The 27,609-nt window shown below is 40.8% G+C and overlaps 1 protein-coding gene across 3 annotated transcripts in view; it reads right to left on the reverse strand.

The window, feature by feature from the left end:
• Positions 1–27,609, reverse strand: part of CAPZB (capping actin protein of muscle Z-line subunit beta) — a gene marked incomplete at its 5' end in the record, with an annotated part of 62,288 nt that overhangs the window by 15,758 nt on the left and 18,921 nt on the right. For all 3 annotated transcript variants that reach the window (XM_084300201.1, XM_084300200.1, XM_084300199.1), the window contains 2 exons: positions 10,880–10,993; positions 16,073–16,194. In XM_084300201.1, coding sequence (XP_084156327.1) covers positions 10,880–10,993; positions 16,073–16,194 — 236 coding nt within the window. The remainder of the gene's footprint in view (positions 1–10,879; positions 10,994–16,072; positions 16,195–27,609) is intronic.

The following is a 27,609-nucleotide window of genomic DNA, read 5'->3' on the forward strand; positions in this document are numbered from 1 at the left end:
AGCTCCACAGGCATGCTAAAGCCAGACTTCCAGCAGGCAATTTAAACCTAACAAACCAACAAACACCATATCCCCTGGGGAATTCACAAATGGATTTTGTTTAATGCAGTTAACAGGAATTTCAGTCCCTCAGCAAAGCTGAGCTCCAACCTGACTGATGCTTCCTTTGACCAAAGAACAGTTTGATCAGTTTGACTCAAAGACCAGAGAACACAAAGCACCGCCCATTTCCACAGAAAGTTTGCTTGAAGTATTCATATAAAAAATAAGTGATTTCATTCGAAAAGAACTAAGAAATCGCTGAGAATATTAGTGCGTACAGACAGTTTCCCCTATTACACACTTTATGAGCATGAAACATTAATTAAGACAGGGACTGAAACAAGGTTTTGGGAAATTTATTCTTACCTACTGTACTTTGATCCTAATGACATGAAACAGGAAAAAAATCATTTTTATGTGGTTCACCTTTATGAGATTTTACATAAAGGCTTTTGTGGGTATTTTAAGAATGTGCTAAAATGTTGTCTGAAACCACATAAAACCATCTGAAGAACCTCCTGCCAGAACTAACAGTGCACACATGGAAATGCTTTAACTTGCCTTTGTATATTTAATGAATCAAATATAGTATTAATATTGTTTTAAATACTAACATGCTATTTCAATAAAGTTGCTTTGACATAGTCAGATCCAGTATTTTGAGACTCAAACAACAATGCCAGTGATTGAACCATTATGAATCCAAGGCATGCCGGGATAAATATTAGCCAGAGCCTCCTCTGTGTTCCACCAATACATAATAATTCCAAAACATCACTCATTCTTCACGGGGAGAAAATATATAGAATAGGTCACAACATTAGATTTTACCTTTCCCCATGCAGCAACTAAAATGTACTGAAGTGGGATTTTCTGAAGACTATCAAATCCCATGAAAGCCATGTTGGAAGAGGGGAACATTACTTGAAACTTGTTTTCTTCAAGAAAAATTTATTAGTAATACAGGTTAATTGGCTGCTACACGAAGAAAAACTGGATGACAGACAAATTGTTAGGAATTTAAATCTACACGAAAACTTGGCCTTGCAACAAATCCAGACCATCTCCAAGAAACCCCTTCACCACAGATTAAAAAAAAATAAGTCAGTCCTTACTAAAATCCGAGCATGAGAGAGAATCAGCTTGGAAAAAGTTCCTGGAAGGCATAAACAGGTATCTTCTCTGTGATGGAAATGGATGGGCAAACCAGAGCACATACCCATCAGAACCAGAGGCAGTATTTGCAGCAGAACAATTTGAAAGCCCCCCACAGATCCTGGATGGAACAGAATTTTATTTGACCCCCTGTTCTTGATACACGTTTTTGGTATGTTACCCTCCCATTTTTAAGTGGCACGTCTCTGTCTTCTAAAGAGCTTGAGTTCCCTCCCGAGGTATCCAAGGCTCAACATAAGGCAATCATCACTTCTAAGATGGGCAAAAGATCCGATGTGGGAGGAAAACTGCAGTTCCTAATGGGGTACCTCAGAAACATCCCCAAAGGGTAAGCTGTTCTCAAAGGATGGCAATTCAAAGAAAAACTATTGGTACTCTTCTGCATAAGAACACAGATCTTTCTTGCGCAGAGCACAAGGGGGACAGTCCCTGCACTTACCTACAGGCAGAAGTTTGTTAGAGGAACAACAAAAAACAGTCCCATGGTTGTCATGAGCCAGTCATGGCCCTTGACCAACACGCTAAAGGTTACGCTGCCAAACTACATCTGTCTGCTCCGAGGACAGAGTTCTTCCATCTCCGGTAAAACCACCTTCTATAAAGCTGCCCAGGAAGTTGGTTGAGTGGCATATGGCCCAGCAAAATCACTCTTTCTCTCTGCAAAATTCAGAATAGCATTCCACTCAAAATCAATTCTAGTTTTAATGTCATGATCAAACACTTAAGTTTTATATCCGTTACTCATCAACCACAGAACTCCTGGAAAAAGCTGTTTTATACAAAAAATGTCACACTCAGGACTGACCTACTTTATGAACGCAAGAATAAAAGAAAATATTTAAGCTAAGAGTGATCCAAAGCTTTATGAAGTGTTTGAAGTTTAAGCGGGTGGAGAGACAGGATGGAAACTTGTTTAAGGAACTTGAGCTGTAACCAGGCTGAAACAGAAAAGACCGTGGCCAGAACAAAGCCATAACTTCAAGAGGGACCTATCAGGGGAGGAAATCCCCAGCTTCCAGCAGATACCTCAGTAAAGGAGGGCAGATTAATCATTTTGTTTTACCGCTAAATAACAGATCAGAAAATACACCACAACCTTCCCAATAGCATTCTATTTCTCAGAAGCCTTACAAATGAATGTTGGACTGTATGCTGAGAAAATAAGTTTCCACCACACAGCAATAAAAACAAGCTATGACTCTCAATTACACTCTAGAACCAAATCACTCATCCATAAAAACACTTGTGTATTTTCCAGTAAGGAACGGAGAGCCAAAGACAGTGGGTGGGTTTTTCTATCTGGTTTATGACTCCTGCAGCACACAAAACCCTGATGCCAAAGTACCCATACCTGGAATCTCAGAAGGACCACGAAGATCTTCAAAAGAGTTGCAGTATTTCAAATTGGCTCTTGCAAAGCAGCAAAATATATTTATATATGTGTGTGTGTGTGTGTGTGTATAAATTCCCCCCTCAATGTTGCACAGATACCTTTTCCAACTAGAGAAGTTCAGCACAGAAAGGGAAGTGTCTCCATTTAGATCAATTTCTTCCAACAGACCTGTCTTAAAAAAAAATCTGCCCCAGAGGAAAATATTGAGCATTCACCCTACAGATGTTTTCACTACAGTGACAATGATCAAAGTCACAACCAGAGAAGCTAGTGTCTAACAGCAACCAGACACGTTACCTGAAAGATGAAGTGAGGAAGCTGACACTTCAACTATTATAAAAACAGACGATGCTAATGGCAAACGACTTGGTAACAATCCCCCAGTCCTCCCCCTGTGCTTGCTTGTACCCCGTAATTTCAAACCAACACAAACATGAAGGAAATGGGAAATTTTAGCAACCCACTCCCTATCAAGCCCAAAACATTGCTAAGGTGTTTATTCAAATCACCTGCAACCTTGTAGCTCAAAGGGGAAAAAAGTTGTTAGGACATCAAGAGATCAGAGTTGTCAGTAAATGACTTCACTGCCTGTGCCCAGCTTTCTAGTAATGAGGCTTGAGCGCCTGTTCTTTACTAAAAAGGGCAGGTTGGTACCAGCAACACACCAGGACTTAACTCTTCTCCCACTGAATACAGTGGATTTCAAATTCTTCTCTCTCCCCTTCTTTGGTCCCAGGAGTGTAACTGTATAATGCTTTAAGAATGTTACCTAAATACTTACAAGGAAGAAGGTAAAATGTTTGTGTATTCAGAGCAGCTGTTTTTCACCACCGTTTATGAACGCAGCCCAAAGTATGCCCACGGACTCTGTACAGGTATTTTACAGAAATTCTTTCCAGCATACACAGGTGCAAAAATCCCTGGAGCAAACATACCAATCTCGTTAGGTATGTGTAACTTCAATGCCAGTTGTACTTAAAAGCGCACATCTGGACCGTGGTGGGATGACTCAAACTGTGAAGCAGAGTTGTGAAGTGTAGGAACTCTGCATGGAAGGAAAACAGTATCCAAACAATGGGATCCTGAAGGCTAAATATCTTCCAGAACCTCAAATTTTATGTTTTCTGGTACCTCTCATTATTAAAACAGAACACAACGCTGTATTGCTCACATTTTCCTTACCACCCAATTGCTCTTGGCAGATGGAACCTAATGACCAAATCCTTCTTGGGAAGTCACCTCGAAACAGTTCCATTAGACAGCTAATAACGAAGACAATGGGTCACTTTGTAACACGGCCAAATGCGTAACGGGTTCATTACGCACAAGGAAGCACCAACTGCTACCAAGTCTCTCACTCACACCCATCCACTCGACCAGCGCGCTCTGCAGAGACAGCCCACAGCTCCATCAACCAACAGTCTGACACATGCTAGATGCTGCCAGCTACAATTCAAATATGGGTAGGAGGGGAAAAGGCAGCAGCAGCAGCCTCGCGTGTCATGTACTACGCGTGCCAGAGTCTGCACAGGCTACAGATTTCGTGTGAGAGACTTCTCTCTTCAAATATGCATTTATCAGATATGCTGCAAGATGGCTAGGACTAGTTCTTACTCTAGTCTTCAAATGTCCATCATGAGAACACCGTGCATTTGTGACAGAAGTTAATTTCTGAGTACAAACACAGACATGTATTATTAGAGAGAATCAGTTCAAAAATTCCAGATCACAGTAAACTGTGAAAAACTTTAAAATCTAGTCCCACTCCATTTTTGAAAGTATGTAAATCACCTCATTTTAGGGATTTAAAACCTTCAGAGAGCGGTGTTTCAGAATAATGCTGCATCATCAGCACTGGCCTCATAACCCGAGCTCGCTCTCTCCAGCATTCAGATTTTATGTAATCACACAGAACCGTGGGAACCCAAGGGAAAACTCCTCTGCTGAAAATCGCAGATTCAGAAGATAAGAATGCAGTCTGTCCAGAAATGCTCCAAAATGAAGCACCCAAAAAAAAAATCAGATGAAGAGCAACTAATTTAGTTTTTACAGCATGACAGTATACTTTATTTTTCCTCTTCTCTTCTAAATTCACTCTGTATAATGCCTAACAACTTCAATTTTGGAGCTGTTTTGAGTTTTAAGCTGGCTACGGGTGAGCTAAAGAAGGGACCCCAACACTGGTCTGTTTACACTTATGTCTAAACAATTTCCTTGGGAAAACATCATGGTTTTAATTTTAAAAGCACACGGACATTAAAGCAGCGAGCATCTTGGCAGTTTAGGTCTGTCTTATGAAACTTCATCTTGTACTTATCAGTCTAACCCGGAGGCAAGAATCACACAGATGACATAATCCTGATGTCACACCCTATTGTGCAAAAGCCTAGCCAGCAGTGAGATGGAAAGTCAGGTTTCCTTAGTGCTAGGATGCATAACAAATGCATCTGGATTCAATCTGCAGGGCCCTTGCTGTGAAAACCACAGTAACTATCATGCCCAAGAGAAAGCCATCACAAAGGGCTAGTAACCATTAATGAGGAACAGTGAGCTAATGGCAATAAAGTCACTTCAAAGCTTTCCATGGGTTTTTAGTTTAGGCAAACTAAGTTTACATCTAAACACAGACAGAATGCTTATATAAAGAGCTTGCAGCTGCCTAATCACTTTGTGAGCTGAAAGTTACACTGCGGGCTGCAGGGAGCGAAGCTCAGCGGCTGCTCCCCCATGTATAGCTACAGGCAGGAGCACTGGTAGTGTCTGCTAACCCCAAATCATTAATTACATCCCTTACATCTGGTCCTCTCTTTTTATTTACTTGGTGGGATAGGTGCATGTTCTGTATACAAAATAAATCAAATTTGGTCAAACCGATAAATACAACAATTGCTTCAAACATTCTCGGAAGCGCAGAGTGTTTTCAAAATCAGAGGAATGAACTCTGCTCAGAGGATGTCATGGTCTATCAGATCATGTAAAAGGATGTATGATACCAGGTAAAGGGGTACAGAAAGTCAGGGAAGAACACATGAGATGACGACTGTAGCAGCAATCTGAAAGAGTTAAAGTTGGAGGGCGGCCCTAATACAGTTTTGCCATTGTTCCCTATGAAGTGAAGTAAAGAAAGGTTAACACCAGAGGTGGTTCACGCACAGAACCCAGAACAAACTAAGGCAAAAGGTAAGAACAGCTAAAAAGAGTAAAGCTATCCAGAGCTTCCAGGACATTTGAAGATACTCAGTGGTAGAGACAACATCAAGAAGTTCAGCGGTGAAGAGCCAGAGTCTAGCCAAAATGAGACATCCCTGATGTTGAGTGAATCAAGGCTGTTCAATGAGATAAAACATCAATAAAAGTCACCCCTGAGCATTCTCATAGTTAAAAGGCATGGGTGCCATCCTCAGCATTTCTAATACCTAAGAACATTAAAAATACATCATAAATTTGAGTGACAAACTCCATTTCAGACAACTGCAATCCAAGATTCAGTAACACGAGGATTATACGCAATGAAGACATATTTTAGAGGTCAGTCCTCTCCCAGACCTCCTTCCACTCCTATCAAATTCCTCATCCAGAGCCCTAACGTAAGTTGAAAATAGATCAACATCAAAACAAGGGCAGAAGCAAAAATTCAAGGCTTCATGACTTATTCTGTTGAAGGAACTCAAAGCCCTAATCAATAAAAATATTCTGAGGAGCAGAATGACTCTAAATGCATGTCAGGTTACTAAACTAGTCCAGAGTTGCCAAAACTCATCTTGTTTGTAGAGATATTCAGATCAGCAGCATCCTTCCCCAGGGAGGTCTATTTAATCACTTCAGAAATGATTTCTTCCAGACAACAAAGAGCGATTAGATTACTTAATTAAAGCACTGATTATCTCCAACCCAAAACAACAGAACACAGAATCTAAAATGAATAGATTTATCCAGACGCCCTGGTCCTCATTACGCTTTGATTTCAATCAATTGCACACACACGTCAAGAGAAGGGCAATAAATTACAACCATGTGTTTGAAGAAACTATCTTCACAATATTGAAGTGGAAAGCCAAAGCTCTAACTGAATGGTGTAAGATATTAGACTTCCATCTGGGAATAATAACTCACTGAACAAAAACATACCAGGGCATTAGCTTCAGGCAGTGTCTGAGTTAAACCTGGCAGCAGGAGATCAAACTTAAACAGTTGTTTTTCTGGGAAAGTGACATGCACTTTGGTAAAACAATAACTAAAAAATATGCTTGTTGTTTTGCACATATAATAGAGAGCCTAGTATTGGTGTGCTTCGACCCAAGGAGACATGAACATTTCTCCAGAAATAAAAGGTGGGCAACCACCTTTTATGCTTAAAAAGCAGTTTGCATTAAAACAGACCCTTACAGGAAATAACTTAGGAGGCACTGATGATTCCACGCTCCAGAAAATTTTTTCTCTTCAAGCTTTCATGATTTGAAACTATTTTATGGGATCCTACAAGACTTTTCCACTTGTTCTCACACTGTACTCGTTCTGTGTGCCGGCCAATAAGCTTTTCGAGACAAAACTCAAAAGAAAGACCAACCACCAGTGAACGAATCCGAATGGATTATTTCACACAAATTGTTAACAAATGCATAACAGGCTGTTTCCCTCAAACCACCCACGCTAGCAGGTGTCATCCCCTTGGGAAATGGCAAATACATGCTGATGACTCACTAAATGTAGGTGGATACTTACCACACCTGATTACAAAGAAATCTAAAAAGGCATGGTATGTGGGCCAAATGGGACTGACAGAAGGAAAAACTGAAACTATTACAATTTTACAAGAAGCCCAAAATGAACTCTGTGAGATATTATCACTTACTGCGCACAAAGGTAAAAAGGGAGATAAACCAAAGGAATCTTGGACCTCACGCTGGGCGCTGAGGGGAAAGAGCACATATTCTCAAAAGTACTTATTTGTCTTTGGAAAATGAGCATCCTCCTCTTCTGCTCCCTGCTGGGATGACCAGTAAGAGATGCATTCTAAAGCTGGCGAGTGAAGCAAGCATCACGCAGAGCATCTCAGAAATAAGTGCTTACAAGGTATTAATTTAGGCCAGGGCAGGAAATGCTCCATTCCCTTTATTTTTGTGGTTAGTGTTTTGTCTCAAGGAAAAGCCTTGTACGTCCTTTCACAATCACTTATCAGCTGTTTTCGATGCATTGAGAACTACAATCTAAAGCTTGAGTTTCAAACTCCCTCAGCACCCAACTATAAGCTACCACTCAATGTAAGAAATCCAAGCATACTGTGGGCAGGTTTTTGTTGTTGTTTTGTTTAAAATAAAAAATAATCATTAAAAAACTTCGCTTTCTTGTATACAGGTTCTTCTGGTGCAATCAGCAACAAATTGCTTGTGCAGCCTGAACTCACATCCACCCATGATCTTCCTCTTCTAGCCCTAGGAATGAATGACAAGGCCCCGCAGCGCAGTGTCCTTCTGTGACTGGCTAGAGGACTGCAACCAAAAGATCCAGCTCTTTAGTCCAGCAAGGCTGAGAAACAAAGCCACAAACTGCTTTCAAAAACCTAGCAGAAATCCTCATTCCAAGAACAACGCAGGAAATTCAAGCACCCTGGAGCCTGGTGTTCTCTGTGAATGACTGCTTACACAGGATTATTTTTGTATGAGCTGTTACCTCTCTACCATAAAACAGCATAACTGAGGTTAGAGGTGTAGATCAAAACCATTCTCTACCCCGTCCAGAAGGGGGCAGAAGAGCCTCTTAAGGGACTGCTGTATTAGACCTTGGTCCATCAAATCAGAGCTGCCTTTTCATCCTCTTAACCTGCAATGAAATCTCAGTCTAAAAGTGCAACAACTGCTGCACTTAAACTCACTATTTTTTTTAATAAATACAGTACTTACAACGTGAAGTATTAATGTCACCTACAAACAGTCTGTCTGGAAGCCCCATCTGAGTGCAGAAACAATGAAAGTCACTACAGGACAATTCAAGAAACTTTTTTTTGCCTACAAAAACCTACAAAACCTGCCTCCGAAAATATCATCACTACTAGAAGGTGTGCCCCTGTTATAAACCTGTTATAAACCCTGTTATAATAACAAAAATCGTAATTTCCACAGAAGATACAGTATATACAGTATCAATATACAGTATCAAAGACTACCAGCACACTACACCCTCCCCATTTTATTTATTTATTTATTTATTTTTAAATCCAGCAGTATTTTTCAAACGAGCCTGAAACTTTTCACAATGCTGGAAAATCCCTGTTGTGACTTGGTCTGCAATCTGAAGTGACAGTGATAACGTTGTACTGGAACTGATGCATCACACGCTCCTTCCCCAGTGCTGCCAGCCGCCAAACTAGAAGGCCAGTGACACCTCCAGCAGCCAGCACTCAGACCTGCACAGTGGGTACACAGAATTAGTTCCTAGGTCTAGCAGACCATGGAAATTACATCACTGCAACTGCCACCGTGTTCTCACCTCCAACCTTCCCACACTTAAGACTCCCACAGGATTTCAGCAGCTGTTCTGCCGGTAATTGTTACAGTCATTCCCAACCTGGTATGTTGGCAAGACCAGCGAGCTGCAGTGTGAAAAGCTGGCAATTGTTAGCCCACCTCATTTTTTCCCCCTCCAATCTCCAAGTGAAAATTAAGCTTTTGCTGTCAAAATACCAAATCCAATTGTCAAGGAAACTGCAGAGTCCAACTACAAAAACAAAGCATGTTTTTATCCAAACCTCTATTGTAGGTAAAGTACAAATCATTTCCAATTTCAAGCATGAGGAACCCTTCAAGTGGTCAGGTTAAGTTTCCCTAACTTTGCAAAATCTTTCCAAAAATACCACAATTTTTACACCACTCAGCAAAATGTAAGCCACCCTTCTCCTCTTTTTCTGACACATTTTTGAGAACGTTACATGCATCAAAGTGCACAGTGCTGACAGATGCTCTTATCTAGTCTGACTATTCTGCAAGTCACAACGCCTCAGTCACTTCTGGTTGATGCCACAAGAATGAAGTCTTTGTGAGAGATCCCTCCTGCAGCCCCTCTAACACACTGCCTACAAAACTTGGACTGGCAAACTGAAAGATGAAATTTGATAAGATCTCTCCTTTTACTTCCATACAATATATTAAGGCTACTATTGTACCATATGCTGAGCAGGGTCAGACGACTCACCCAAGTCTGAGAATAACCTGTACTGCACTTTCCTTTCTGCAAATTAAATTTCTTTAGAGCAGTTACCATATTCAGCTGTGACTTTATGGTCAATGATCACAGACGGATTCAAAAAGACAGCCTTGGTTCCCTAAGCCTACTCATTTTTGTCTTAGTGAACAAAACACCCTACTGGTCTGGTCTGCACCTGAAGAGTAACTGCAAACCTCTTTGCTACATGTGCAAATCCCATTCTTTCAGTGAATTCAGATACCTATAACAACTGTTGCTATATGACAAGTTAGTAACTATAAAAATAATGCAAGAAAATAAGTAAAAAGTTGTTATCTGAAAGAGAAGTGTGAAGATTAGACGCCTGGAGAAGCTACACGAAGTCACATCTTAAAAGAAGAAGAAAATTAGCAAGATTTTTTCTTTAACCTGCATTTGTTAGCATTAAAGTGGTATAAATTTCAAGTGACATGATGAACTACAGCTACGTTATCTCCAGTTGTGTACAACATGAAGAAGCAACAAAGGTTATTCACCTTTTCATAGTCATTAGGGATCTCAGATAAGAAAGCAAGCTATCATTGGACAAAACAAAGTTTCTTTGGCTTTGCAACACATTCTTGCTTTTTAGACTTATTTGTAATCTTACAGAAAGATGGGACAATGTGCAAGTTGCTGCTATATGTATTTATAGATGTTTTGAGAGTACAGTCCAGAGGGAATAGAAAAAGCAGATGGTTAAAGACTGAACTTAGTCAAGATCAAAGAGAACACAGGTCATTTCAGGACAAAGATGCCATTAATTTATTCAAGAAGAGAGAGAGGGAGGGAGGCAGGAAAGCACTTCAGTTTCTGCCTTTAGCATCAGCTGACAAATTTTATCACGTTTTCATATCAAGAAATCAGTGGATATATTCCCCAACAGAAGATCAGCTGCTGCTGCCTTCCCTTCTTCCTCAACTATATATTGGTATGCCACTCTCAGAGGCAGCTAGTGACCACATTTCAGACCAATATATCTGCAGGTATTGGGTGCCTGCTGAAGGAAACAAAGAAAGCAGAGGGCTCTGTATGGTAGAACTGACATACAAGTCTCTGTACTGGTCAAAGGCATTGTTGGCTTCCACCTCCAGCTTGCGCAGGCGAGCAGATGGCATGGCACCGTCTTCCAGGGGAGGATCGTACTTGTTACTCCATGGTGATCTGCCAAGGAGATGAGAAAAACAGAGAGAGTTAGACAACAGAGAAACAACAAAACGTCAGAAATTTGTGGGTCAGACCTGATCCACAGGAAGGGGACACTGACTCCTCAAACTCCATAGTGTAACTAGGGACCGCTCCCTCTCTTTGTGTTTCTACTGTATAAAAAAAAAAAACATGCTTGGGTTTGAATCTGTTCCTTCTTAAATATTCAAAGGTAAGGCCATACTTGTTACACATGAGATATTTAAAATTATTTTCATGCAAATACATACACTTTGTATAGTTCATTTGGGGTCTGATGATATTTGAGCCAAACTTTGCTGTCTATAATTAAGGTCTGACTTCTCCTCCACTAGTGTGATTTAAAATAAATTCTTCTTTTAACACAACATTAGGAAAACGTCTGACCAGTGTGAAGGATTTAACAGGGTTTGTAAAGCTGTAGTTTTTACTATACGATTTCTGCACGTGTGGAAGAGATTTTGTGCTCTTAATGAAAGATTTGGTATTAAAAGATTAATGGAACCCGTAGCCCATCTGCTTGGGACTTTTCTAATTCCCTTTTTTGTAAACCTGCATTCTCCTTTTCATTTTCCCTGTGCATAACCAACCTACATATAGCAGTGGTAGTTTAAGAAAACGTACCTCTACCCTTTGCCTCCTCACTTTTCATAAATAGTCCAGCCAACTAGCACTAGGTCTTAATGCAGTCCATACGTAAGGGCTCTTGCCTCAGTAGCCATTTGTTATTCATTTCTCAGAAAAGCATCTAGTTTTGACATGTTTAATGCAAAGCACAAAGAACAGGCTCCACTTTGCTCTGCCCTCGTGCCTTCAAAGGACTTCAACCCTCTCTGAACAAAAAGGTGAGACATCAGGAAAAGCTAAATTATGTCACAGCAACTCAGGGCAATGATTTTCAGGTGGCAGTTCCCATTTTAAAACAGTTGCTTAAAACTCAGTCACTTCGGAGAAGACAGCTGCAGTAATGTTCGTTTACCTAACAGCTCTCTGAAATCTGGAAGAGAGCCAAACAAAAAAATCCCCCAAAATCCTATCTGCAGGGTTCCCAAAGGGCACTCCTACACCCACCAGGCAGCACACCCAAAACCAAGCCACACTGGAGACGTTCAGGCAGACAGAGCACTGACCTTGCCAGCAAGCGCAGAGGCACACAACTATTCCCTCAGTACTGTTTATATGATGTGCTTGCTTTTTCTTTCTAAATTTTGAAGGGTAGATTAAAAATAAATAAATAAATCTGTTTTCTGTTAACTCAAAAGACTGTGCTTCTCCATCATGTTCAAGGAAACGGGTGTGCAAAGAATCCCTGCAGAAGACATGGTGGAGATACTTGAACTGCAAATAACAGATCTCTTTGCAGGCTTACAGAATGGGGCTTAGGGAAAGCCTAGCAGCGTTATTCTAGCTAGCAGATTGTGGCGTTTTCAACCCATTACAGCTGGAGCCAGCAGCAACTTCACCTAAGAAAAAAAAATTATAACACAACCCTGTAATTTTTTCTTTTTGTAGAAGAGTACTCACAACACATTTAAAAACTTATTTGAAGAAAGACAGATGGACAAGAGCACTTAAATTTCAAAAGTCAGACCTCTAATTCCCCTAAAAGAGAATGTTTTTTGTTTCAGCTAACAGGATTCAGTGTTGTTGGCACCAAATTCCCCATAAGGATTCCATTTAATGGAGTGATCAAACATACTTAGAATGGAAACGTATGGACAAAGGCAGAGACCTTGAAGTCTAATATCAAAAAATGAAAATGAGGTCTGCTTTCACAATGCAGATTCCACAGCATTTTGATATCCCCCACAAACCTTTTACTACAGGAGCACTTGCAGAAGTGCCTGCACACCGAAGGCTGCTCCCACAAGCAGCAGTGATACTATGATGAGATGTGAAACTATTCATTTATGGAGATCCAAGAGAGACTCCAGATGTTCCTTTTAGTCTGATCCTTGTTTGATGTGAAGAAAACCAAGTCTATCTAAACACGAGGAAGGAGAAAATTGTGAGGGGCTCAGCACTGAGGATATTAATTTCGCTGAATGACGCCCCATGAAGCAGGTGGGATTATCACCAGAATGGCCAATCATCCCAGCCATTTTTTAAATTTGACTCCCAGTCCGATTATAAAGCCACTCAAAAAAAAAAACAAAAAACCACCTACAAAGCTTGATTCCCAGTGAAAAAGTCTGACTATCTGGCTTCACCTTTCCTGCAGAAATTATATGAGGCTCAGTTGTCCACAAAATGCTTTGAAATCCTTGGATTAGTATAACAAGAAACATAATTAGCAAACACTCTGATAAGAAAATTGAAGTTTAATTTTAAATGCACAGTAATTGGAGATGTAGCATTTTACAGGCAGGGAGTAGTATCTGAGTCCTCATCCACTGTGTGGTTCTGAAAATTTTTGTGGAAATACCAAAAGCTTTTAAAAGCACAGTAAACTCCTCCTAGATTCTGGCCTAATTGATTAAATTAGTGTAAGAGCCACTTCTCAGTAACAACTTCAGATTTTATGAGGTATGAATAACAGTGTCTGAACGCAGGCACAGAATAGGATTAACACATGTACATGTTCGCGTCACTTGGTTTTCAAAGGCTTTTGCGTTGTGTTGAAGGAAAGAATTTACTTTGTGAAACAGAGCTGAGGCCAATCAATTCCAGAAGGGAGAATCACTTCAATCCAGAACACTTGAACCAAAAGCCTTAGAGAAAAAAGAATTCTTTAACGCCAACAACTGAATACATGAAAAAATAAAATACCTTTTCTGAAAACCCAGTAAGTCCCACATTTTTCTGAGATTTAAAAAACACAAGTCTTCTTACTTCCTTTTAACTACTTAAGGATCTTCTCAGCAAAGAAAAGACTGAGCAAATTTCTTTAGGGTTACTTTTGTGCCTGCCTCTGAGAGGGCTGCCAAATGTGCTAATTAAACATGGGGTGCTGGGGAGGGCAGGGAGCAAATGTTATTAGTTATTTAGTTATTGCAGCGTGCCACGGTTCTGTTTAACAAGTGCCTCTCCAATTCTTCTGAGCCTCTGGTGATAAATGCTCACATCAACAGTCTAAATGGGATTCAAGGAGACTGTTAGAGACAGTCTCCTTGAGACTGCAGCCTCAGGGAGAACGCATCTCTTGAAGGACCCACAAGAAATACAGTATCTGTGATGTGCTCCCTTCTTTGGCATCTGTCAGAAAGGATGTAGCTGCGTGCACACATCTTGTGGAGGCCAGGAGAAGCTACCAGAACTCTTTCAGCTGAACAAGCTTTCAACGTCAGAATAGTGCCCTTCAGAACATGAGCGAACACTTCACCACAGAAATGTTCTTACTTCTTGGCCCATTGCAACAAAGGATATATTTAAACAAAAAATCCTCATTGAGATTTACAGTCAGGCACAATCCAGATGCACTGTCAATCTTCACAGCCATTAGCAGTCTCCTCCTACTACTTTTAGGGCAAAATCAATCTCAGTACGTTGTCTGCACTGATCGTCTGCAGACAGATAGGCTTTTAGTTTAGGTAAGTACCTTTCCTGCAATTCAAAGTAATTAAAAACAATTTACTTATAAACCCTCACAACTTACCTGCTTCTCTGAGCCAAAAAAAAAAAGTTAGAAGAAAGAAGTTAAAAATTTTCTGGAATTTCACGTTGAAATAGAATATTTGTAACATTCTGGCCAAATGAAGGCAAGTCACTAGAGCAAATCTGCACAAAGCAAAGCTAAATTTTAACTGCAGATCAGTTACGATTGCTAGCACCAAAAACATAAGCTGTTGCACCAAGCAGCAAAGAGCCTGAGATGCAACTCAACTGCAACCAGAAGAGTTGGAGTAGCTGAGCTGTTAACACAGGACAGAAGATGAATGTGGTTCATTACTTCACAGCATAGTTCCCTTCGTTAAGAGAAAAGAGTAAAAGCCAGGTGATGCAATCACAAAGGTTTCTGGAATATAAGTTTTGTGATTCTTAATTAAATATTTGGAACTATGGCACTGTCACTACAGATGTTAAGAAAAGGCAGGTAATGCAAAGTGGGAAACAAATAGCTGTAAGTGTTGGCTGCTGAAATGTAATCATCCTAATGGGACGGGATGGAATAAAACCAAAAAAGAGAAACCACATTCAAAGCAGCTGCCAAAATACTGAACACTCATCATAGCATTACTCCACTATTGCAGCCCTTTTAATTACATAAAGCTCATGTTTTTCAAATATTGTCACTGGCTTTGTCTATAGTCCTCAATATAAACAAGCTATTTTGGTAGAAAGATTCCTTTTCTTTGCTAAAAAAATGGGGCCAAGATTATCTAAGAGAACTAATGACAATGCACATCCAAAGTCAGACTCAATCCCTTGCAAAAGATGAGTGAAAGAACCTTTCCCAGCTGGCAAGTCCATGCTGCTTTGTTCAAAAAGATGATTTTGTTTAAACTCATTGCTTGCATCATCACTTCTCTGTTGTTATCCATTCCGAAGATTCTACATCCTTGCAAGAATAGGTGGTTTAACTTCACATCAAGGCCACCACAGCCATTTCTTCTGAAGATCCAACTGTTTTTAATCCTCTAAAACATATCTATGCTACAGAAAGACTAAGAGAAATCTGTTAGTGTCAGCCTTTTAACAAGATGATGGCATCACATTTTAGGCTTGAGTGAATGACTGCAAATCACAGTACAGAAACCACACAGAAGCGCCAAGTTTCTAGGATAAGACATATCTTGTTCCTGCAACAGACAGACAGGGACCTGCCTTGCAAAGGTCATCAGATTAGCAACCATCCAGTCAGCATGTCTGAAACTACAGTCATCTGGAGATGATGTTTGTGTCTTTCTGTATCTGGGAGGTATTAAGGACTACTTCCATTGCCACTGTCTTACTCAAGAGAACAGCATTTGAAACGGTTCAAGATTCATCACTGAGAGGAGTTTAATAGTGTTTTTTATTATTATTTTTATTTTTTATTTTATTTTATTTTTTTTAAGACTACAATATTCTGATGTAAAAAGTAAGCCAGTTAGCTTCTTTCTTGGGATATGAACTCACCTATACGAGTCTCCATCTCTGTTGTAGTCACACAATAGATAGTCTTTTCCTACCACCTTATCCCGTGCAATCTTCAATGGCTGATCAACAGAGGAGAGGAGATCTTCACAGAGGCTTGGGACCTGATGGATTGGAGAAAAAACAGAGAGGGAAGAAAGGGTAATATATTAAAATTAGGAGAGCCTGGTATCCCTAAGAACAGATTTTGTTATTAATAGCTCACATTTGTCCCAAAGCCAGAAACCTTTAGAAAAAATAAAAGAAATAAGAAAAAAGCCTGCACTTAAATTACAACACAGTCCTAGGCTCCCACCTCCAATAATTTCAGATTTAATTACCTAACCACTAGTGTGGTCCAGCACACTTAAATATATACAGCCTCAATGCTAGCTTCTTGCCAATGACATCTAGTAAAGTGATTGTTGAGGACTGATGAATAAAGGTAAATATTTATAATGGAGTGGAAACTAGGGAGCTGCTAAAAGAACATGCCATCCGTATGCTAGAGAGTATTTTTCACGAGCTCCCACTCTGGGTCGAGTTTAGAATAGTTTCCAGGCAGCTGGCCAAACATTACCACGTTGGCTAATAAAAATACACGTGTGCGCACGCGTGCACTCATGTAAAATCAAACATCTCCTACACAGGTAGCTTATAATGGATTCATAATCCCAGCTGTCTCCATGCACTTCAAGCGGAGAAAGACGGTAAATCTGCTTTTAACATGGCCGAGAAGCTTAGATGTACTGCAAAGAGACAAAATTACATTTTGCAGCCTGAGGCTAGCATGAAAGCAAGCCAAGCAAACAGAGCAAATTCCATCCCATGGTCTCTTGTTCCGGAGCTGATGGTGGCCCTGGTATCAGTATCAATATTCCTAGGCTGCAGGCTGTGGCTGAGCCAGGGGAGGAATTCCATCTCGGGGCATGTGCAGCACTGCGTCACCTGGGGGCTGACTGAACCATCCCAAAGCTGTTATTAAATAATTGGTGTATGGTGCGTTTCCCTCAAGAAAAGAGTTCCAGATTTCCCCCCGAAGGGAAAAGGACTAAAATAAAACATCCTTTCCCCGCAGAAAGTTGGGAACACGATGGAACAACTGCTAAGTTCTTGAATATGCTGGTGACAGCAACGAGTTAATACAGAAAATTGAAGAAATAACTGATGTGAGATCTCTTCTACGTTTCATGCTACATTGTAGAGATGAAAACCTGATTGAAAACATCAAGACAAAAAGCAACCCAGGGTAAAATTAATCATTTAGTGATGAATTCACAACTCGTAAGAAATGAAAAGGGAAGAAAGAATGAAGAAAATATGGATATCTGCTTGCTTCTATTCAAGCCATTGATTCACTGACTGGTTGGTGCTATTTCAAAAGAAAAGAGCCTAAACGGAAAAAAATTAGGGGTACAACAGCTCCCAAAGGCATAAGCACAACCTATTTTAATGCGCTACAAGTATCATAACAGATCAAACCAGCTGAAACAAAAACCATAATGATCCCAAGTACAAGGAGGTTACATACAGAAGAAGGTATTAAGTCAAAGTAAGCAAAGACACATAAAACAAAGTAACCACAAAAGAAAAAAAAAAAAAGGCCAAAACAAGATGTGGCTAGCAAGAGACATAGCAGCTAACCCACATATCACCCCACAAACACACAGAGGGAAGCCAAGAAATGGTTGGTAAAGCTACTGACTGTGCTAAAAAAATGATTTTCCCCCCCCCCTTTTTTTTTTTTTTTTTAATTTGGTCACAATATAAATAATACACAATATAATGTGGCAACCAATGATAACGGGAGAGCTCGGACTTGAATTCTTTAGAAGAGGGCAGTTATGTATTTACACAAAGCCAAATGCTTCTCCTAGGATTTCATCCTTTGATACTTGGCGACTTGGCTGAAGCAACCTCAAAACCATCATACAGCTGCTGAGTAAATAAAAGCAGGATGGAAGCAAGCAGCTTTTAGTAAAACCTTTACTTTTTCTGAAAACAGATGATCCTAATACTCCACGGAGCTGATACAAATCAGAAGTGGTGTGGCACAAGCTAAGAGCAAAGATGTATCCCTGCTCACGAGTCCATCTGGTTCCACTTTGCCTCTTCCTTCAGTTCTCCATTGCCCATTAATTTCAGGCTGACTCTTCAGGGGCAGAGCAACATTAGATGTCTACTTCTATTTTAGACGCCCATGCAACAAGCCCCACAGACCTCACCCTTCAGAGCCATGCTCAGGGCTGCTCCTCGGTGCAACCAGCTGAGCCCATCCTTCCTTGGCTGCTCCATGGGCAGCTGTCCACCCACCCAGAGCTAAGAGCCTAGAAACAGGCTCCTCGCTCCAACAGCCATTTACACGAGTAACAGTGATGAAAACATGATTTGGAGAAAAGTGGCTTTTTTCCCAGGCTCTGTTACTATTGCATTTCTTCCAGAGAAGCTCTAAGATGTGGTAAGAAAGCACGAGAGGTTTTGCTGTACAATTCTTCAAACTCCGATATATACACACAAGATGTTTCCAAAAGAAATCCCAAACACAAGTCGGACTCAATCCCCCTGTGGAAAAGCTCCTTATATCCATCTGAACCAAAGACCCTTAAAAAAGCCCAACAAACAACAAAGTAAACACGTTCTGGCTATTCAAGAGCCTAGACAATGCAGTGTGCTACTGCCACAAGGCAAAAGCATACCTATGGAAGTAATTTTCTGCTGATACAATTTTCTCTGGGTACAAAATTAAGATATCACCTTAAGAGCCAGGATGAAGCCTGTGAATGACACCACCACTCTCCTGGCTCAAAGGAATGCTTTATAACAGGGCTAAGGCTTGCTATTCAGGACACGATTTCCTTTGAATTGCAAAGCTTTCAAAATCTGAGGGATAAACTTTCAAGGAATCAAGGACCATCGGGAATTCCCTCATCCCCTCCTCCACTTTTAAGTTTTTTGTTTTGATTTTAATTAAAATTAATTTTCTCTAAAAATAGCACGTGCCCACTAAAATCCTTCCCAAGAAAAGATCCCTTGGGTAGAAAGGATGACAGAACACACAGCAGAGAGATTTTGGCTAAAGGACCACTGCAAAACATGCTATACGTGGACATGGAGCCCTAAACCTCAGGTGGTTCCAAATCAGTGGATCCCAGGAACGCAGGTATCATCTGCAGCATCTTCACTTGCCAAAAACAAAACTTGGAATTAAGATGACCAACAAAACTACTAAGGAAAAACAAAAGCCAACTGCAAATTCCTATTTAAAGCTTTGATTAATCTCTACAGAACTCTAAATTTTCCACACCCCAGACTTAAAACAAAAAGAAATAAATTAACACTGCCAAACAAACCTGAGTTGTTATTGACTAGTGCTCAGAGATCACTATGGTAGTTCTGACTGTGCTGTTATAGCTGCAGGCTTTTTTCCATATTTACAAACCCTGTCTCATTAACAAAGTAACGTTAAGGGTTCATTATTCGAATCCTCAAAAAGTTCCTCCAGAGCTCCAGGCTATGCCATGCCTCAAGGTTTCCACAGATGCTGAGGGTGTTTCTGTATTGCTTAATGGGAACGCACAGTCTCTTACTGACCAGAAGGTCCCCATGACATGTTATGCCTTAAAAACAAGGCATTTCACTTTCACTTAGCAGTGATGAACTAAATTTCCCTTGGGGTGAGTTGGTAACAGAAGTGTTTATAAGCACAGCCTCTTTTTCAATTTCTACGAGCTGTGGCCAGTCTTTCAGATGTAACAGCGAATGTGCTGCATCGTACACTTTTAGAGTATAATACTGTATTTCAATGCAGTATGGCAGTAAGATTCTTCAGCAGGTGGTCAGTCCTCTGTGGAGCCAGGACTTGGACTTGACGATCTTTGCGGGTTCCTTCCTACCTGGAATTTTCCATCACATTGGCTGGAGCGAAGAGAAAATGAGCGTTTAGCACTCTACAGGACTTGAGGCAACATATTCTTTGCTCCTTCAGTTTCTTTCAGAATAAAAATTGGGAAGAAAATCTACTCATATCATGGAAGTATTAGACAATTTCAACAGTGTTCATAAAAGAACAGAGGTATTTCAGCTGATGGAGCTACTCACATAATAACAGTTTTTGGAAAAAAAGAAAGTCCAAGTGTGGCACAGGTACCCCAAGAGAATGATTTCTTTATCATTTATTACATCAACTTTCAACAGCTGCTGTACTTCCTTTCTAAGAAAAGATAGACAAGATTTTAAGAAAGGATTGACAAGATTTATGCAAACTGGTCTTCCTCTTCTATGTTATAAAGCCACTTCCAAGGCAAATGCAGTAATCTGAACTTGGTCATTTGCAGCTTTAAAGACTCCAGCTACATAAAGCTATTTGATTCCTTCAGAATTAATGTCTTTTGCCTTTTAAACATGCATTGATAAGGTATTTTGCACTGCCAGGCTAAACAAGCTGCTGCAATGCAAGCATCGAACAGTTGTTTTACATTATGCACGTGTCCTTGCTTAAATTCTTCCTCAAGTCAAGCACTGAACCTTCATTTAAATTATTGTTCAGACTCTTGTGGAATTCAGTTTATATTTAGCAAGAAGATATCCTTATCTTCCCATCCTAGTGAAGACAGTTCTGCTTAAAAGACCAGCCAGCCCACCAGCATTCTGAGTTTTCAGACTGAAACACCAGATTAGCATTAACTTCTGGTTTTAACTTGGTCTGTGTTAACTGGAAAGCCAAAAGGCTCTTAGGTGTCTGAGTAAGCACAGCTGTCTCTAACAGTCTTCATAAAGAGAACTGCGACTTAAAATTTAGAACTGCAAGAATTAACCCACTTCCCAGGCCAATCCCAAAATGCCAGAGCAGTGATTTTATTCCATTCATCACCACGCTAAAAATAAGCATCGCTGTGATGAAAACATTGACTATACGAGGATTGCTTTGTAAGCAAAGTGTGTGCTCCCAGCTTTATTTTGACACAAGTTTCTCCATTCTCAAAGCAGTGGAAGGTCAAATGCAGAATATAATTTTAACCTCGTATCTTTAGCTAAAGGCCATCATTAATACAATTCGGTCCACAGTGTGCTCTGGACCCTAGCACACACATTTCCACAAATAAGCACTCCATCTATTATAGTGCTTGTGCATATACTCAGGGCAAGACCACCCTCGCTGTAAATCAGTAAAGAAAAAGAGAGGACTCTGAGGAGGTCCGGACTCAGCTGTTCAGGCTGGATGGCAATAGCAGCATCATTCAGAAGCACATACCGTGCACCAGGACACTGTGTTTGTGGGATTTATTTTTTCCAAGGAGATACACAATGAATGCATAGTGATGAGGAAAGAAAAAGTGAATGAGTTAGGCTTACTCTGCTGCATGTTGAACAAGGATTCTGTTGTCTTGTGTAACAGGATTCTCCATCAGAGCAAGCCAGGTATGTGGACAGTGTTTTAATTAAGTTGACTGCTCTGCTATCAAGACAAATAATCACTTGTGCCATGCTCAAAACCGTGCATTTGCTGGCATAGCTAACCTAATAATCTTTTCTTCTTGACTCACTTTTCAGTAATGTTAATTCAGAGACCATTGTTTTGGTGATCTGTTTAAAACACAATTGAACTGGCCTCTAAAAAAATGTTAGAATAAGTGAGCAGTAAAGGCTACACAGGTAAATGTTTAAACAGGCAAATGTGAGACTCTTCAGTCTCACATACATTCTCCAGCTTAGCTTTGATTAGGCTGGCTGGTGGATTCAATCTAATTCTCCACCATACATTCAGAAAAGTTCAGAGTCTGGCTCACTAGCTATGCAACATGAATACACTAAAGGTATTATTTTTTTTTTCTCCCTACAGCCTTAACTGAAATAAATCACGTTTAAAATTGAAGCAGCAATATTGTTTGCGTTAGGGTCTGTGCTTTAAAAATGCATGTTTTTCCACATTGATGTAGAGGTCAGGACACCCACAAGAAACCTCACACACTGCAGAACTATGCTAAGTGCATAAAAATTAAAAGGTGAAACATTTTTCCTTAAGGTTTTAGGAGAAGCTTCAAAATATTACCAATGCAGGCATTCAGATCCATTTGTCCTTTGGAATGCGTGTCTATGACATGCAGGTATCTGAAAACACGTAACTTGATTAGTTTTTAACTAAAAGCTGCAACCAAAAGGAAAAATGAGTATCTTAATTGCATGTGAACTCTTAAGACTTTGCTTTTCCTTTACGGCAACTGAAATCATTACAGTAGTAGACAAAAACATCGCCTGTGTTATCTGGGGAAGCCACTTGAATGCAAAGAACAGTCCGTACAAGTCATCAGTAGTTCCACAGAAGACTTGTTTTAGCACAAGACACCCCCCCTCTCCCTCCCCCTTCAGCCTGGATTCCTCCCCTCTGGGCCAGCCTCTAATAAAATATTTTAATTTTTCTGAGTCATTCCACAGCCCCAGATTTTCCTGTTCCTGCAGAACACAGACGTGGCCTAACGGATGTTGTGGAAACTCTAGAAGGAAGCCTGGCTCCATTCATCTTGGACCTAAAACCACTAGTAAAGTCACTCCCACAAATCCACACGTTGCTAAACCTTAATTTGATCCATCAGATGTCCAAGGGCCATACATTCTTCATGCTTTGTTTATTAAATGACATTTAAATGTACTCTTGTGTCCAAGGCCGATGTAATTGATATTGGAAACAGCTCAGCTTTACTTGAGTATTTGCATTGAATTCCAACACTGCAAGACTTATCAAAAATGAAATGAAAAATCAAGTAGCTTTTCTGGGAAGAGGCAAGCATAAGATTGCAAATCTGGACTTATCCAGTCAGTGATGTCATAGCAGAAACTTTTTGTTAATTACAAACCTTTTCAATTCAGCTCAAGGAAGTGCATCTAAAGGCTCTGAAAGGTGACTACTGTTCATAAAACAGGATCCTTGGCATTCTTCCGGTGACTTGCTGGATAAAATAGGGCTTTTGCTGGATTCTGCATTATGGAGCTTACCGAGAAACAAAAGCTAGCCATCTGGCAGGCACAATGAGATGCCCCAGAGTTTGACTAGTGACCTGCAGGTGAAGGCTTCTGTATCTCATTACCAGTCACAAGTCCCATGAGTCGTCACAGCATATCAATATCTTGGGAAGTCTCGACTGCATGTGTCAGGAGTCCAGCTGGTGTTGGAGATATCCAGCAACAGCTACAGGAAAGGCACAGGCACACTCTCCAGCTCTTTACCTTGAAGTTTCTATAGCCTGGCTTCCCCTGCCACCCCCCCACCCCAATCTTTGAAAGCTCTTAGATAGGTTTCTAATCAGGATTCAAGCTCATCGGGTGATCCCCTGACACACACACACCCCCCAGCACACACTCCATTAGAAAGATTTGAACAGACATTTCAAGGGCTTGTAACACCAGCAGGAACCTGGAAGAAAAAAGACACAGTTCAGGCTTCAGAAGAAAATGACTACACGAATACAGAGCCAGAAGCGAAATTGATTTTTACAAAATCTCACACGAGAGGGGTTGCTCGCTCTATGCCAGCATCACACTGACCACTCACACACACCACGATCTCCAGTTACCATCAAGGTACCCAGAGGTAATCTTTTCTAGCTGGAAAAGCGCCTGCTTAAAGCCACTCACTGAATGGAAAGCTGGCTCATAACCACCATAAATTTATTCAGAGCCAGACCCCCCTTTTCTTTAGCCAGTAATCCTTGCATTAGAAAACCAACTGGCTGCAGATAGCCTGGAGTCCATCACACCCATCAGCAAGAGCAGCAGGTCAAAAACTCAGCTCTTACACCATGAGGCTGTCAACGTAGTTCTGCTTCCACTCTTTTCAAGTTTTCACAGGTTCTGAATTTAATTTATTTTTTGAAAACATCTTCTACCCTCACTAGCTGTTCAGCTAGCCATCTGCATTCAATTATTTTATCTTTCCCCTCAAAAGTGTATACTTCTTAGGCTTTTGGACTCGAGATACAAAGAACCCCAGCCACATTCTCATGTTCTTTATGGTCTGTGCAGCCATTTACTGAGGATAAATTCTCTAGCTTCATATATCTTCAGTTACCAAAAGGCACACAAGCAGATTTGAGGCTTGCCTGGAAGCACACTAGCTGTATGAAGCAAGCTCATGAATATTGTTCAAGTATTTCAGTCAGAAGGTTATACATGTGCAAATTCATTACTCTGGGACTTTTTAAAAAGTAACACATACTAAAATATCTAAGCATGCTGCTGTAATTAGAAACTCAAGCAGAGATGGTTACCTCCCAAATCTTTAGTTACAAATTACCCTTGAAAAAAACAAGCAGTGAAGCTACTGATTGCTTCATCAATAAATAATTTTAGCCTTATTTCTTCCTTGGCAACAATAACTTGATTCTCTACTTCAAGGAGGCTTTCACATTTAACACTGAAGAAAAATGGGAATAAATTGAACGTTATCTGAATACCGATCCTACTGGGAAGAGATGAAAGTTGTGTCTGAGAACAAGCCCCATTCTCCTGGTGAGTCTGCTTGTCCGTTTCATGATCCAGCTTTGAAAGGATGATTCCCCATTCCCACTTCATGCCAGCCATCTGATTTTTCTGAGTCAGCGAGATTTTTCATTTCATTTATATGTGCATAGACAGGCTATCATCCAAATTAAACATTCAGCAGGAAATTCTTACTTAGAGAGGAACCTGCTTCACTTTCACCAAGACCGAGGGCACATCAGCTTCCATATCCAAGCCAAAACCATCAGGGCAACCCTAACACAGACCTGCATGTGGCCCTTGAGCACAACAAATCCGGTCTCCATCCTCCACCCTTTCCAGAGATGTGCCCCTCCAAGCCATGCCAGTGAAGATGTCTTGAAGAGAGAAAGGCTTCAGGAAGGCGTGATCCCAGCTAACATTCACCTTCCCTGCCTTGTGCTTCCAAGGTGTCCTTGGCAGAGATCCTCCACAACAGCACTGCCTGAGAGCTGAGGAGGCTTCTCTTGAGGAGAAAAAAACAGCTAAAAGGCTATGAGGACCAACTTACTGCACAACTGTCACCTTCAAAGAAAGGAAACAGGAGGACAGTTCTCCAAGATCACTCTGATCGTTCAGTATAAACCATTTGCCCACTCTACCAGCCTCCTTATTTCACGCCAGTCAGTGGGATTTGTGTGAGCAAAACCAAAGCCTTACTGTCAACTGATAAAAGAAGCATTTCCATGCAGAAAATCCCCTTAATATTCCCTTTTCAGCACGTGATGGAACACGTGGTTCACAACTGACTTCTGTAAGCACAGAACATGAACAGCAGCAACTTCTGCTGGGGAAATTGAGGCAGTAAGGAAGAGAGACAGTATTCATGATACAGATTTTTAAGTGTGTAGCAATGCTACAAGTGCTATTGGTTGGGGTATCCTCATGATAGCTCCATCTCAGAGCAGTGCAATCCCTGGTAATGTTCCTCTCATGGAAAATGAATGACCCTCCAGTCCTGGCTGACAGGTACACACCCCGAGCCTTCCACCACCCCAGTTTCCAGAGTTCTACAGAAAATTATTCTAATTTAAATTAGTTGTCCTTAAAAAGGCATGTGCCTACACTAAACGCTTTTTGTAGCATTTTCAAAGTCCTCCTGCACATTGACAGCCTCCAAGTAGCCTATTTACAAATAAGGACTAATTGGATTCCAAGCAGAGCGTCCCATGCCAAGGCACATTACCAGCACCGCACACAACTGCTTTCAGCCTGCACTTCTGGAGTCCTGTGATTGACAAGGTCTCTAATGAACTCTAATTGAGGACTCTGCAGTTGGAAAAAGCAACAACAGATGTGGTAAAAGGGCAACCCACAAACTGGTTTGCTAATGAAAGAAAAGTGCCTGGTCTGATGAGGGCCAATGACCCAAAAATTCTGCTCTTCTACCCACCCTTTTTACTTGGTGTTCAAGTCCAGACCCTTTACCTTGGTCAGCTCAACACTTGGGGGCAGTGATGTACAGCCCTGAGCATATCCCATCCATTCTTACTGGCACCAGGATGCTCTTCCATTAAAAAGCAAAGTTTAGACAGAGTAACAGGGACCTCAGACAGGGAACTTAGTACAGCAATCCTCAGCAGCATTACAGACCTAGGAAGGTATTAGTTTCTTCCTATATCAGTTTTGGAAACATTTTTGCATACAAAGTCATCACCGTTGTCTTCCAGTGGACCTTAATCAGCACAAGAACAGCAAGTTCCACATCAGCTCCTATAGAAAGGCTGCAGAAAGCTGAGCTGTAAGCAGGCTTCAAGAAATAACCCACACTTTACACAGCGAGGGAAAAAAGACTCACGCCTCTGCTTCAAGTTTACTCCAGCATAGAAGTGTAATGAAGCAAGGAAACCAAGCACAAAGGAAGCAGAAGTCAGCGTGCCATCTTTTATAGTTCTATCACAAATTTAATGAACCTGCTCATGCTCATCACACATTTATTTGTAGCCTGGCCTTTTACTTCAAGGAGGTTATTGTCTGGTAACAGTACAGCAAACAGAATAAAAACCATCAGCTGTAAAGGTTTAGATGAAACTTGCCAAAAAAAAGGTCAAAAAAACTATTTGCTAGTCTGACTCATGATGTTTTTGGAACTATTACAAGGTGGCAGTGCGTGTACTGCTCTTGTAGAGTTCAGACTTCTGTCTTGTGGAGGTCAGGCTGAGAGTGGGCTGCAGAAGAGGTCCACAGATGTCTCAACAAAAAAGAAGCTGTTCTGGATTTAACACGTTATTTCACCTCCGCCCCTGAGAAGGGACTGCAGGAACTAGAGTGGGAATGCCACGGACCCTCCTCTTAATGCGCGTGGTTCAAACCAGTCTGTTTCACGTTACGCTCCCGATATGAAAAAAATCCCAGTCAGTGTGATGCCCTTGTTAAGCATGTAGAGCACTAATGAGCACCATCCAAAAGCAATTCCAACATTTAGAGGGAACTAGCAATTTTCTGAGTCATTAGAAAAACCTCATACCAATTATACAGCCAAGCTTACCATAGCTCCCCACGCCAGTCATTGTTCTGGTCGGTCCTTAGAGTTGCTTAAACCCTGATATCCCTTCATTCCCCCAAATTCCATCAGAAAAATAGCCATGTCACACCAGATCATACCAAGGATTTAGTTATTGTGTCCCACCTCAAGCAACGGCCACAAAAATGATGCCTTAGGTTGCCAAGAGTTTTGGTGGCACAGATGTAGCCAATTAGGAAATTGTTTCAAGTAAAAAAATAATCCCTTTCCTGCAGGGAATAATTTCCTTCCTCACCCACAGAGCTTTCTTATCTATACCTTGGCTTGTGTAACCAAACGCAGTATTTAAATAGAGTTTGATAAATCTATGTCAGCCAGCTTTTTCACCATAGGTCTCCTCCCAAGCTCATTAACACCAGCTTCAATTCCACTTAGTAACAGACCTCCTCAGCTCAACTTTTCCCTGGTAAGCAGCCACTCTTCTATGTATAACGATGATAAACAGTTTGGATACTATTTAAAGGGTTTAATTAAGAGGTACTCGTTCAAGTAGTTGCAGAACCAT

This window comes from Netta rufina, assembly GCF_964035555.1.
Source record: "Netta rufina genome assembly, chromosome: 22".
Taxonomy (NCBI): Eukaryota; Metazoa; Chordata; class Aves; order Anseriformes; family Anatidae; genus Netta; species Netta rufina.